This window comes from Aedes aegypti, chromosome 2, assembly GCF_002204515.2.
Source record: "Aedes aegypti strain LVP_AGWG chromosome 2, AaegL5.0 Primary Assembly, whole genome shotgun sequence".
Lineage (NCBI taxonomy): Eukaryota > Metazoa > Arthropoda > Insecta > Diptera > Culicidae > Aedes > Aedes aegypti.
The window spans coordinates 322,707,322-322,722,390 of NC_035108.1; the positions used below are offsets into that span (position 1 = coordinate 322,707,322).

The following is a 15,069-nucleotide window of genomic DNA, read 5'->3' on the forward strand; positions in this document are numbered from 1 at the left end:
CTTGCGATAATGGATTCATTATCAAATTTCATAACAGCGAAAATAGTAATTTATAACCAACCAATCAACCCACCCCTTTGTAACGCTTTTTGTATGAATTTTTCACTAGTTTTATGAGCTGTTACATAATACCAACCCGAACAATTTTGGATATGAGAAAAATTTTGAAAAAAACACATGCAAGTTACTTAATGCCAAACGTCCATTATGCCTAACGTATTTTATGCCTAACATTCATTTTGCCTAATGTATTTATGCCTAACGTCCATTATGCCTAGCATACTCATGCCTAATGTCCTTATGCCTAATGGCTGCATTTTTTACACGTTTAAATCGACTCTTTAATTCCTACATAGATCAATCATTCGTTAATTTTGACTTCATTAATTGTTTTATTTGATTAAGCAAACTCCTTTACTATTTATTTATTGACAATTGGTTTTCGTTGATATTTCAAAATCCGTGGACTAAAAATAGCAAAATTGCTTTGGTTGAGATACTTTCCGACATTTTTTGTTAGTTTGAACAACTGAACGAGTTTCTCTTGTGAAATAATTCTTTTCACGGTGCTCCAATTACCGTTAATATCAAATAAAATATACCATCCTTACGGCAGTAGGCAGCTGATTTCTGACCTTGTTCTGCACCCCTGGGCGGAATTTGAAAAAATCCTTAGTCAGAATTTTGAGTTACGCCCTTTTGAAGTGATATGATATGATAGAAATCTCATGATGAATGCCACGTTAACTTGTTTAAACAAACAGATTATAATAAAATTTAATAGTTTTATTTTTTTCATCTGGTTTTAGAAATTTTTAGAAGTATTTTTCAACTTTTTTCTAAAATTTATCTAGACCGACGTTTGAAAAGGGCCAATCCTATTTTTAGTTATTACTAATCAGCCAATACATGAGAAATGATTTCTATCAATCTAACGCCTGAAAGTGATAATTGTCCAAAGCATTTTTTACACGTAATTAATCGAGATTCCAAACGAAGTAATTATGAAGAACAGGTGCTCCACAAAATCTTTTTTTTTCTTTCAAAAAGTGCTCCGCGAGCACAGAAGGCTGAAAACCTCTGCACTAGATAATGATGAATTTTACTCATGATTAACAGTAAATCCTATTTGAAAATATTTTAAACGTTATAGCAAATTAATCACAATATTTAATTACAAATCGTGATTAAATTCTTTATTTATTCAATAACGCACTGGTCCGCACACTGATGAGCTGTTTTTTTTTATTCTTTACTAGTTGCTGCTCCCAACTCGATATTCCCAAGACTTGATGGTCCCTCGAATATCGACTCATGGAGAATTGGCTGTATCAGGTTCCCCTGCTAAAATGATCACTTTTTTGTTTTACTGAAATCTAGAATCAATAAAAAATCAAGGAAAGGCGGAAATTCATTTAAAATTGAAAATTTTGATCAAATTTGACATCAGGCACGAAAAGTTTAATCATAATCACTAATCTTACTGAGTTTAATTATTAATCATAATCAAAATCACCTAATATTTAAGTTTCATCATCAATCATATATTGGTTTAATCATGGCTTCAAAAAATGTAATCATAATCATGATAATTTATTCATGGTGAAATTGAATTTACTCATTAATTATTTAATCAATCATCGGTACCTGTAAATCAGTAACGCTCTGCCACATTAATTATTATTAAAAACTGTTGTAATTTTATAATACGATTTTTAGCACTTATGTGTCATTCATCAATGTGGACACCTTTCAGTATGATAGCCATTAAGAAATGCATAAAACTGGCACCTGAACGTCATTAGCATTAGGCGCAGTTGCATAATTAATTTCATGCAAATCACTAATCGAGATTGATAATTACGTGGCCAAACTCGACCATGATTGATCCACTTTCTAAACGGCTGCAATGCACTTAATTGCACAAGCGCAACTGATATCACTGACTAACGGGCGCCAACGAAATATTGAGACCAAAATGCAAATTCTGAAGATCGATAACCGTGCAAACGGATATCGATTGTGACGCCTTCCATGGGTTGAACAGTAGAGATTGTCCAATGTTTCGAGCGGACAACTTTCGAAAAACTCCATTAAACGCCAAGCATCTATGCGCATCGAAATAAACTTAGCCAAGGTACGAATTCCGCACATCAGCGCTGTTTCGAGATCATCGATCGATGGTCGGCCCCTCCGAAAACGGAGGGTTCAATTTGGCAAATTTACATTTTTGATTAATTGTTTGATTGCGCAAAGCCAATTGTAGTGAATCAGATTCACAAGCGAAACGAGCCAAACGGATCACCGCGATTGTTTTGTTTGAGCGCTTTTTGAACGAGGGCTTTGGCGGAACGAGAGCAAAAGTGAAAGATACTCTTATTTTTTTTTTGGGATTCAACCCCTAATTACAATTATTAAAAAAGATGCTGAGCATTCGTTCGCATCACATGCATTCAATCTTTTCTAGTTTTTCTATGTCTTCTGATGATTTGAAACTACACACTTAGATTTTTTCACGATCTCGGATGTGCGAATCTCGGTATTGCAATTTTGACCGAGACTCAGCTAACAAATTGTCCGCTTGCTTGGTAACGATGCACGATTTACCGATACTCGGCTTTTATTACCAGAAATCCCAGGATTTTTTGGCCTACTATTTGGCTGTGTAGATCTCAGTAAGAATTAGCCGAGATTCAGCATTCCAAATTAAGTGTGTATTTTGTTTTTCGAAAAGATTTGTTCGCATAAAATTATTCAAAGCATTCAAAAGCGCTGACAAAGTTAATAGCTAATACGTTGATGCTAAGTATATTTATTAGTTGTGAGTATTTCAAATGCTGTGTTACTCAACTCGTCTTCGAAAATATCCAGTAGAATCTTTTTTGCTCAAAATCGGAGCAATGTTCATGAAAATCTAAGGAAAATGATAGGATTTTTTTTCGTATTTTGAGCCACCCTAGTGTAAATATAGGTGCAATAATAAACCACATAGAAATGAAGATCAGACCTGCGTCGTCGTCGGACTGCACTGATTCATGCATTTATCGCATTTACCGTATGAATCAGGCTCTCGTCAATTCCGAAATCATCGGGCGTCCTTGCCAGCGTACAAAATCGTTCAAAACAGACAATTTCCATGTTCTTTGTCAGAATGCGCGCGCGACGAGCGCAGAGCTAAATTGGACGAAAATTGCTAAAATGATGTTGGACTAAATTAGTGCCGAATGAGAATCACACCAGTCATGCTCAGTGAGCTGAAGAAGAGGTGAACGTTCGTCCGTTGATTTTGAGTTGTCCTGATTGAAGAGCTAAATTGCTTATTAAGTTAATAGCAAGTGAGAGGACGAATCTTTTTGTTGAAATAGATCTGTATAGGAAGTTGAATGTATGAATGAATGAACTGGTAATACTACTTAATTAAACTTTTTAAGATCACCATCTTTGAACTGTTTGAACAAATTACTTGTAAGTTGCATCATTATTTTTCAACAGGCTACCCATAATGGGCCCATTCACAAATTTCATAACTCTAGAGGGGGTGGGTGGGTGTCCTAGCGATGTTACGGCCCATACAAAAATTGAATAACATTCATGCAAAAAGCGTTACAAGGGGGTGGGTGGGTGCCCAAAATGGTCAATTTCAGCGTTATGAAATAAATGAATGAACCCTAAGCTATTATGCTTCCAGTTGTCACGCAGTTGTCATCGTCAAAACAATCACGCGTTGAGAATATGTGTTATCTGAAAATTTTTAGAGCTTCAATCAGCTGTTGAAAACCATTTGTTAATCTATTATCTCAAAGTAAACAATGGACACCCTGTCTGAAGTAATCTGAAATCTAAAAAAAACCCTGAACAACAATTATGGAGGAAATCCTGGAGAAATTACTGCTACAATTCTTGAAGATATTTCAAACAGGAATCTTGTGAGAAGTCCTAAAAGAATCTTGGATGAATCCCTGGAGGACTTAGGACCTTCTTGAAAATATTGGAGAAAATTTTAGTGTGAAAATTTCAGTATGCGTTCTTGAAGGTATCTTAAACGAAATTCATGGATGAATTCCTTAGGAAGCCGATAAAAGTGTCATTAAATTAACACCTGAAGAAATCTTCGAAGTAATGTGTGAACAAAAATTGGGCAATCACCTGAATTAATTTCTGATGCAGCTCTTGAAGAAATCATGAAAAAATAATTACAGTGTTCGACGAATTAAAAAAATATACTGGTCAGATTCTCTTATCTTCTGGTCTCTGTTAGGTCCCTCTTTTTGTATCGGTTCTTATGTTTCCTAGTTTTTTTTCAGTCAAGAGACCTTTATAGTTCCTATTATCAAGACACAAACTTTGGTTTTTTTTTTCAGACATCTTCTTTTTCTTCTTCTTCTTCTTGGCATTACGGCCTCACTGAGGCAGAGCCTGCTTCTCAGCTTAGTGTTCTTATGAATACTTCCACAGTTATTAACAGAGAACTTTCTTTGTCAAAGTGGCCATTTCGTATTCGTATATCGTGTGGCAGGTACAATGATACACTATGCCCAGGGAAGTCAAGGAAATTTCCATTACGAAAAGATCCTGGACCGACCGGGAATCAAACCCAGACACCTTCAGCACGGCTTTGCTTTGTAGCCGCGGACTCTAACCACTCGGCTAAATAACCCAGGTAACAATTTAGAGCTGCTCAAACGCTTTTATAGCTAATTCAATTCAGCCTTTGTTTGAACAAAAGCTGTTCATAGCCTGCATTCACTGTTGTTCAGCTGTTAAACATCTAATTCTGGCGATTTTATTCAGCCTTAAGCTTAATTGAAGCTGTATAGAAGGCTGAATAAAGGTCTAGCATGCGCTTATTCAGGCCTCTTCCAATAATCATAATTCTATTTTTAGAGCAGATAGCAACCTTCGAAAGCTTAACAATCGTTTATTCATCCATTATTCAACAATTAACCAAAAAATAAATTAAAAAGTATTTACAGGTTTATAGTTTTGAGTTTTATCAACGCAACTAACAATTTCAAACACATAGTGTAGAAAAGTGCTGGAATTTAAAGATGAAGATTAGTAAATATGTGCCATTGAGATTTGAACTGGGATTCGCTGATTTATAACCACTTACCTTGACATCTGCTCCCCATGAGACTGTATGAACATCTTCAACAGCAAGGGACTAACATATTGTTTTGTCTGAATAAGGGCTATTTTAAAGGCTGCATTGAGACTGAAGAAGTGATAACAGCGCTATGCAAAAACACTTGAGTTAGCTGTCAAAGTGTGTTGTGATTTTTGTTTTGAAATAGAATCCTCGGTAATTTTTAATTTCTGCTATTCAATTGTTGTCAACGCAAGTTGGTAATGATTTCGATTTCGTACAGTTAATTACAAATGTTACGAAGAAATCTGCGTCATCGAGTGTAGTGTTCTATCTTGTTGTTACACAAGGTCATCGATGCCGTGTGCGTTTACAGCATGTCTGCTTCGGGATGTAAAAATTTTGTTGTTCGATGAAACAGTTTTATAATAATTAATTTAGTGTTCGACCCAATGTAGGTATATATTTCGGTATGTATATTTTTGTCAACATACAGGTGAATAATTTTTCGACAATGGCTGTTGATTTGATTAAAGCTTTAAATAACCTTTAATCAATATCATTCAGGTTGGCTGAACAAAAGTTAAAACTGTAGATGAAAAATAGTTTGTTCAACTCAATATTCAGCATTGAGTATACTGCTGAATAAGAGTGTTTAATAAGCTTTTCTTCAAATTATTGTTCAGCTGTCACGGTGTTCAGCCTTGTACACCATTGATCAGCCAATGTTCAGCGAATACTCTTGCTGTTCAGCTTTCATTGTTACTTGGGAAGGGCCAGACATGTAAACTATAAAATGCCAACTGTTTGCTACACCTAGTAGTTATCAGCCCTGTCGTTGTAATAAATGTTCAATGTAATATTTGTTAAGATAATTACTTACTCTTGTGCTTGGAACTATTTTTCCAAATGCTTTTGAAGAACGCCATTATTGCGAACACCAAGCTTCAGGAATCCAAAAAAATATTGAACTAGAGTCCAATCTATCGATTATGATATCACCAGCTATCCAATCCAATCGCCGCTGTTTTCCGTTTTCCACCAGTAGATCGCGTCACCAAACGTGTTCGAATTAGTTCAGCTTTTCCATTCAATTCACACACTAGTTCAAGCCGCCGCTCGTCATGCTTTGCTGTTATTATGCTGCGAATGCAGTCAATTCGCCGCACTACAAGTTACAATCGCGATCAATCGCGGATTGATCGCCGGGGCCGTCAAACCCTACAAAGACCAACCAACGTCTGATATATACTTATGGTAGACTACGGGCTGATACTCGATCAATGTAGGTAGGCACACTTTTCCAGAGCTGACCGCGAGTCTTAAGAGTTTCACTTTTAATTTATGGATTTAATTAATCGCGCCAAATATCGCACTACCTAATGGATAGATGGAAGGCGGCGGGCGGTGCTTTGCTGTGGTGGAAATAGAATTGTAAAAATAAATAGTGGCAAGGTTGACTGACAGATGACGGTCTCCGGCTGCACAGATCCAAGATTTTCCGCCAAACACAAAGGCGAAGGCTCTGCCGAGAAGATGGGCGCAGATCGCGGTTTTTGTGTACACCTGGCGAAATCAAAATAGCACCATCCTGTTTTTCCACCGCTACGTAAAAACTGTTTGGCTAATCAATTTGATATCCACTATAAAATTAACTCACATTACATCTGTATTCACTAGATAAATATTGAATGGATTTGTGCAGACCATTTACAAGCAAACATGTACAAAAAATAAATAGGTGCGAAGTGAACATTTACTTATTTTCTATTATTTGGATTATGCATTGTTGTTTTGTACAATACAAGTATCGAATACAAGTATCGATAGATTAAATTGTAAGTTTCCAGAACTAAATTAAATTCAAACAAATGACAGTCAGTCTTACACATTAACAAATGTACGGCAGTAGTTCCAGCCAAATTTTGCACCGTAAAATGGGGTGAAGTTAATCACTTTTGAGCTATTCTGTTCGATAAAACCAGGTGCGATGCATGTATTAACTTTTGGCCATTACATTTTAGCTTTTGAAAATATACGTGTATTACTAGGTTCTAAAAGTCATTCATAGACAAGTTTTTGTTATAAAAAGCTGTTTTTAATGTTTTTTGGATAAAAAATGACACTTATGGATTGTTTGGTGTTATATAGAAATCAATATAATCTTTCTTTCGAATGCCGTCTAAAGGTATGTTTTATGTTTGCCCCAATCAATCGATGTATATCGATAGAGTAAAGTGAGGCGAAAGTTCGAGTGGGGTAAGAGTTTCTTTTTAAGATTTCTAGCTCAAATCATAACAAAACTTATAAATGTCATGGTGGTTTAAATTCTATTTAAGTAAGAAACTTTTACTCCAAATATCATAAAAATTGATTGAGATTTGGAAAAGTTATGGTGATTTGTTGTTTTTATACGTAAATATTATAATTTTCGTTCAAACTTTCGTTGCATGGAACCAAATAAAGATAAAATCTTGTTCAATATTTTATGTAAAGGTGTTTCTAGGCCTATCATAAGGATGCTTTGAGGTGTATTAGTTTTTGCATAAATGCTTGGAAACAATTTTTAGCCCATAGTGGGGCAAAAGTTCGAATCAGCGGGGAAAAGTTCGACCCATGAATAAACTCACGGAAAAATTTGCAAATTGTCTAAAATCCACATATTATCTTCAAATTTAGCCAAATTTGCCTGATCTTCCGAAAAATGTCACTAAAATTTTAAATTTCCTGTTGGTTTTGCGAAAAACTGCTATTTTTGAGTATATTACAACTAACCCTGTTTTGGGCAATTTTTGATGAACATTTGGTGTGTATTTTTCGGCAAACTAAAGTTACAGTTGGTATAAAGTATGCCTGTCATAAAAGTATCGATATTTTGTGTTTTAGCCAGCGAAATTTTGCCCCACACTAGATTCGAACTCTTGCCCCACCGGTGGGGCAAAAGTTCGTTTAAGACAATCAATTTTGAAACTGTTATAACTAAAAATAAGTAAATAGTTTGACACAAGTTTGTTCAGCAAAATTTTGGCCAATATGTTGAAGGTTCACTGTATGGTATTTGTTTTGTTTCAACTGCTATTGTTTTCCTGGAAATTTTTATTATACCACTAAGGTCGAACTTTTGCCCCACCTTACTCTATAGTTTATGATATTTACTATCCAAATAGGTGTATTCTTGCAAGGAAAAGATAGTGAGTTCCTTGGTGACATAGACTACTTTGACGAGATGTTAGAATTGAAAACACTGTCAGAAAACCAGTTTTCTATAGACTATACTAGTTCTAAATCAATCAATTTGAGAGTTACAAACAACTGTCCAACGTGGGCCGTACGAGGCCACTTCATTTTATGCGGCCTGCGAAGAGTTTAACGATTCTTCTCATATCATATCTGGCCTGTTGACAATACTACCATATTGGAGTAAGAACATATTAAGGCCAGGAATTGAATCATGAGAAAATTGAAAGAATCTCTCACTTATCGCTCTCTGTAACAATCAAGATTTGCAGCACATCATGGAGACTGCTTATCGTGTACTGCTACAACTCTGATTCGATCGGGGGGATAGCAGTGCATGATAAAACCTCTCTAACCAAGCTTCAACCCTGGGGGACACTATTGCTATCGGATGTTCAAGTGAGAAAAAATGATTTTATCATCGCTCTCTCTTTGGGATCCTCGTTCGCTGCTTTTATTTATCAAACTTGTTACAACTTGCGATACATTGCCGATCATGGACCGCTACAGATGGGATATTTTTCTTTGCTTACTTTGATCGTTATTTTGAAGAAATAAGAACGAATTCTGTAATGTTTGATCAAGGCTAAACTTTCCATGTTTACCTAATTTCGTATACTATTCAAATCAATACCAAATTTTTAAAAATGCCCTATTCTGCAGCTACATTTTAAGTACTTTTTTGAACTATGAATAATGGCGAAAACTGTACTATACATTGATCTTGCTTGAAATTATTGATTCCATGTTCATAGTGGGAACAGTTTTTATTTAGTAATATTAATCTTCTTAGGGTTGTAAGAGCAATGTATTTCTCATGACGTTTGTTTTTCTACCTTTATTAAAGAGATGTTTAGCCCTGGGCTAGTGCAGCTTGAGATCAACGGCTTTACTCTTGATATACGAGTGATTATCTCGGGGATGGGGTTTATTTCCAAAAACAAGTCTCGTGGACTACTTGGTAGAATTGTGACAAAAATTTGTCAGAATTTGTGGACACATGTCAGAGACAAAATTCAAAACAAATCGACAAAAAGCGAGTAGGGTATATGTTCCCTTAGTTGTGGGTGTTCCTATAGTTGCGGTAGTGCCGTTTTCACTGATTTTATCACATTAACTACAAAACCGAGACTGCCAATCGACGTGTTGACTTGTTGATACACGGAATAGAGCGTTCAAATTGCTTAAAAACTGATGAGATATCACTAAAATTGCTAAAACTTTTCTTGCTTGTACCAATAGTTGCGGTAAAGTGTTCCTATAGTGGAGGATTCCATAAGCAAACAATGAATACCGAAACTATAGGAACACAAATTAAAAATATACCGCAACTAAAGGAACAGTGTACCAATAGTGGAGGTATTATTTTTCACTGACATGCCGTGGATTACTGAGATGAAATATTTTTTCTCATCAAGTCAATGGTCGTTACTTCCCGTTACAACATTAACATGTACATTAATTGCGCTTCTTGAATTAAGGCGGTTAAATGAAGTTCAATCGTGCTTAGTATCTCCACTATTGGTACATCTACCCTATAAGTTTTGCTACAATGTTTTTCAGAAATTACATTAAAAATACCAAGAAATTAGCTATACTTTTCTCCACTGATTAAATAACCCCTTATACTGTTTGTAACACTATTTTGGTCAGCCATTTCTATACAATGCAGTACTTGGACATTGTTGGACAATAACAATTAATCAATAGTGATATATATATAGGGTGTCCCAGAAAGTACTTTGATAATGAAAATCGTAGTACTTTTCCAAACAATCAAATATTTTTATATTTTTGTATTTTTCTATAGGCTATTTCAACCAGCATCTGTGATAAATTTGTTTGATTTAATAATCGTTTACATTGAAAATTTTGATTTTAGAAAATCTTATCTGGTCAGCACAGACCCTACATTTTGTTTTTGATAAAAAAAAACAACTAGTAAAATATGTTGTTATCGAAATCTTTCACCTTGGTGAGCTTAAGTACACTGTATCAAGGATGTTTTACATAAATTTTTATTTGAAACTAGTGGTCCCGACAAACTTCGTCTTGCCATCAAGTAGGCTGTTGAAAAACGCCATGGAACGCACCGTGCAAAATGGAAGTTCCGTTCACTCCTGTTTTTTTCAACTTTCCTGTTAAATATTCTTTGCTTTTTATATACACAAACATGTCGGAACACTTCAGGAATATAACTATGGAAGAATCATTCTAATCCGTCGAGCCGTTCTCAAGCCATTTCGTGACATACAAACACCACTCCATTTTTATTTATATAGATTTTATTTGGCTTTGTTAGAGAACAATTGAAAAAATGGTAAAATTCGAAAAATCTCGTATTTTTCTCTCCACATAAGACAACATCACGAAGTTATAACTCTTCATGTATTTTAAATAGTAATAAAAAAAATACTTTTCAAAATTACGTAAGGTTAATCCCTATTCTCTTGAAACGGCAACTTTAATTTTTGATTTATTTATGTTTTAAAGTAAATATAAAGATTTGTTTTAAACCATTTTAAAATCGACCACGGCTGGAATCGGATTTTTAGTTCCAACACAAATTTTACATGCTTAATTTTGAAATTTAATTTTGAACAAGTTATAGTCCGATCAATTATCATATCGTCGCTGATAAATATATTTTTTCAGATTTTTACTATACGCACTTTCGAACATAGAACAAAGTTTTTAAAACAAAGTCGCTCAACAATAACGCGATTTATGCATGACTGATAAGAGATACTTCAAAGAAATGTTACGTAATCAACACATTAATTATTAAATTAGGCTGATACAAATATTAAATTTCTTCTATGTCCGAGACCACTTGGAAGCCACGAGGGGGGGGGGGGATAAAAATAAATAAGGAACAAAAAATAAAAATGAAAAAAAGTTATTTTTTTGATTTTTTATTTTTAATGATAGTTTTTAAATTGTTTTTAATCGTCTTCTGATTCATTATTTTACTTGTTTTTTACTTTGTAAATTTAAAAAAACCTAACTGATGTCAAAAATATGATGAATCTTTTTTTTTTCTCCCCTTCAAAATTTTCGGATTTTTGAAGGGGGGGTGACATAAAAGAAAATTAATATTTGTATCAGCCTTATTCATTAAAAAAATCGCAGTCTACTCTTGTTGCGCACTGTAGTCAAATGTGTAAAAACCAGATTTTTACCTTCACTAGTCTGGAAATGGCAGTATGGTGAAGTCGTGCCCATACATTCTGGGACACCCTAGGTCTGGGAATAATCTATGTTCTTATAGTAGGTTTCTGAGATATTGAAGGACTCTGTCTCCAGCGAAATTTGAAGATTGCTAGTGATAGTCTGCCAAGACCAAACAAAACTTATGAGAATTTACATCGGAGACTTTAGAATTTTCAGTAATATCGTAGCAGAAGCTTAACCAGCGCGTTCTTGGACAGATATCAATTCCTATCTGAATCCTAAGCAAGATCCGTAGCGAACTACTTCAGAGTCTGCGGGTTTCTTGGAATCGTAACGAACACTTGAACACTTTAACGGGCACTTGCGGTTTCCAAAAACGCACAAGTACAAACAAAATCGATGCATTTTTTTTCAAATATGACGTATTCATGTGACAAGAAGTGCAAATGCTCTGAACACATTGCATTTTGTTCAATTTCAGAGAACTTATGCAAGAATAATTGAAAAGATTCATTTTTAAAATACTAAATATCGTCAAATTTGATGGTAGGGCCTAATAGATTGACTGATCTCAAATGTTTATTAAATTAATAAAAATATATTTGTTTTGTAACATCACAACATTTTTTTGTGATTACAATTCTAATGAAATGTATTTTATTTCTGTATTCTCACACTATTTTGAGAAATTGTGCAGTTCTTGAATAAAGGTCAATTATGAATTGTTGTATTTACATTGTTCATGCATTAAATAGTTTACGTAAAGCTTATAAAACATCATTGAAAACAATTAAGCATTAAAAAGTATATGGAACATCTATCGCAATTTTTTGACGGGTTTATAGATGTAAAGCATAATCCTATCCTACGGAAATCTGGTTCGAAATGGACCGTTCCAAAGACTGGCCATCATTTGGTTCTATAATGATGATAATAAAGCTTCGAGTTGTTTAGTGGAATACCTATAAGTAAATGAAAAACCGAATTTAGTATTATACCAGTCTAGTTTGTATCGACTAGACTAGACTTGACTGAAATACACGACACTGAAGACGGCCTTACAGTTGAGGTCGAAATACGCGTATCTATCAAGGGATACAAACTCTAGTGGAATTAAATGGTATGGTACTAAATTCGGTTTTTCATTTACTTCTATAATGATGCTTTAAACACATTCTAATGATATCAATGGTTCAATCGCCGAAAACAAATCGATGATTCACGGACACAACATTCTAATGATATTCTAGAAATAAAAACATGGATTCTAATTTTGGCACGCTTCCGGAATTTCACTGTAGCTAGGTGACGATGTAACACGTGAAGGATTAACAATATCGGAACAGCACAGCATCGGATTGCTTTGCAGTCGCCGGAAAAGTTCTTCATCGAAAAATCTTTTTGAGATCTGCGATTAGGCTTTTTGTAGAAATCAATGGGCGACAACTGGCGATTTTTCATCACAAAAGTAAGTTTTTCCATAGTAAATCCCATACAAACTTTGAACAGCTGGCGCTAAATTATAGTTTCACCGATCGAGCTGACATTTTTCACGGTTATGGAACCTACATGGGACCTGAAAAGTGGTCTGGAGCGAAAACCTGATGCCCACGCTAGTGCTCATTTCACAGGACATAAGCAAGATAAGCCAAATAGTTTTTGAAAAACAGTCAAAAACAGAGTGATCTTATTGATTTCGCTGAGTGTATGGCGCCCAACTTTTGCTTCACGTGGTGCGTTTCCTTGTTTCGCCGTATGGCACTTTCAATGCAGCCCGCTAAACTTTTCACACGCACATTACGTGAACTGGATGATGATGATAGCAGCTACATTCCGCGATGCGCACGAAAGTAAAATAATAGCACACACTTATTCCTGGTTCCAACCACTGCAGTGATAGTTTGTGGCGTAATGCTTGCGTTTTTGGTTAAACTCGCGCACCCACTAATTAGACAACGTCGGCACGCACGGAAACTGAGTGAATCGCGAAACTAAGATCAGAACGGGATCACGCCTCTCGTTTCGGCGATCGATCTCGCGTGGTTTACTCGGCGGGAAGCGAATGGAAGTTTGCAAACTGTGAACACGTCCGTCTTGGTCGGCGATCGGTTTTGCAATGAATGAAGACTGAAGTGCAGTTTTTTTTTCGTTCCTTCGGTTGCTCTTTGGTAGGGTGCCGCCACTGCTGCACTTAACTGCCACACGTCCGTCGTCAGCAATGGTCACGCTTTGGAGGATGGAGCATTCTAAAGGTGTGTACCATTAATCTAAACTTGATAGTATTTTCTATTTCTTCTATAAGTTCAACTCGTCAAATCTAGATTTTTGGAGTATCTTATATAAAAATGCGATTCTAGATGCGTCAACTGGTAGAGATATTCATATTTTTAACCAGTTGGCTACAAAAAAGACTAGAGTTGGTTAAGTTCAAATCAATCGTACACACTTAATCTCAGAATTTCATTTCAATAAAGTGAAATGACGCATCCACTCGGTAAAGCTGCTTTTTACTGAAATCTCGTTAATTTTGACAGATAAATAAAACTTCAACCTTCAAATTAACGAACCTCGGCAATTCATATATTGAACCGAAATTCCGGTAATTTAATTTGCCATAATTTCTCCGAATTTCGGCAAAGCACATCTGTCAAAATGGAAAACAACGCTGAAACGCGTGCTTCTCAAAGTTTAGTGTGAAAATTAAAAGCTTCTGAGTTTAGATGACGCCAACAAACAAGTATTTTTTTAATGATAAGCATTATTAATCGTGCGTGTGAATTATGTATTCAGTTTTTTATTTTTAGGTAATGTTTTGGAATATCTCTGAAAGAACGACAACCATTATGACATGGAAATTTGATTGATGGTTTCCGCAAAACATTTGCTTTCCCCTGCATCGTGCAATATATAAGTGTTGCTGACATTATACGTGTACTCGGAATCATGGATATGTTGTGACTTCCTGCTTGAAATTGCATAATACATGTATTATTCAACCGCCATTGTTACTTTTAGTTCTTCTTCTTATTCCTTTTCTTCCATCGATCAAACACACAAATAATTTGCTGATTTTCGGTAATCATTGCCGAGATTTTCGGCAACGGATTGCCGATCTATTCGTAAAATTTGACAGCTGAGCTGGTATTCTCATTTTACAATGTAGTCGGCACTTTGAACTTTTACCAAAATTTTCGCCGAGATCTCAGTTGTTGGGTTCTCGGCATTTTATTTATTATTATTATTAAGTGTGTAGAAGGGATTCTAGAGAAGGAAAAGCAAAGCAGTTTTGAATTGAGGAATATCAATAGAACCCATCAAATAAAATCTTGCCGTTGGAATTGCTTTGAGAATTGATTCAAGAGCAATGTAAAGTCACAAATGAAAAAAATGACTTATTGCAAGTCTATTTCCTCTAGTCATTTTGAAGCAAATTAATTTGCCACCCGGTGCATTGAAAAGGCAAATACAGTGTGGGACCGAAATCCGTACACCTAAGCACTAAGCCAAATGAAACCCTCTGTTAAAAAAAAATGGATTTGTAAAAGGCAATTGATCGCTCTTTTTCTATGACT

General features: G+C 35.2%; 1 protein-coding gene across 4 annotated transcripts in view; it reads right to left on the reverse strand.

Annotated features, from left to right (window-relative positions):
• The window catches only part of LOC5576429 (low density lipoprotein receptor adapter protein 1-A), a 55,937-nt gene extending 42,311 nt beyond the window's left edge, over nucleotides 1–13,626 (reverse strand). The window contains exons 1-2 of one of the 4 annotated variants that reach the window (XM_021845828.1): nucleotides 13,367–13,626; nucleotides 5,970–6,501 (exon numbers count right to left, since the gene is read on the reverse strand). In XM_021845828.1, the coding sequence (XP_021701520.1) occupies nucleotides 5,970–6,015 (46 nt within the window). In that variant the 5' untranslated portion in view covers nucleotides 6,016–6,501; nucleotides 13,367–13,626. Of the gene's footprint in view, nucleotides 1–5,969; nucleotides 6,502–13,216 lie in introns of all 4 variants that reach the window. The other 3 variants (XM_021845827.1, XM_001662581.2, XM_021845826.1) reach the window with 3 other exon arrangements.
• Nucleotides 13,627–15,069: the final 1,443 nt, after the last annotated feature.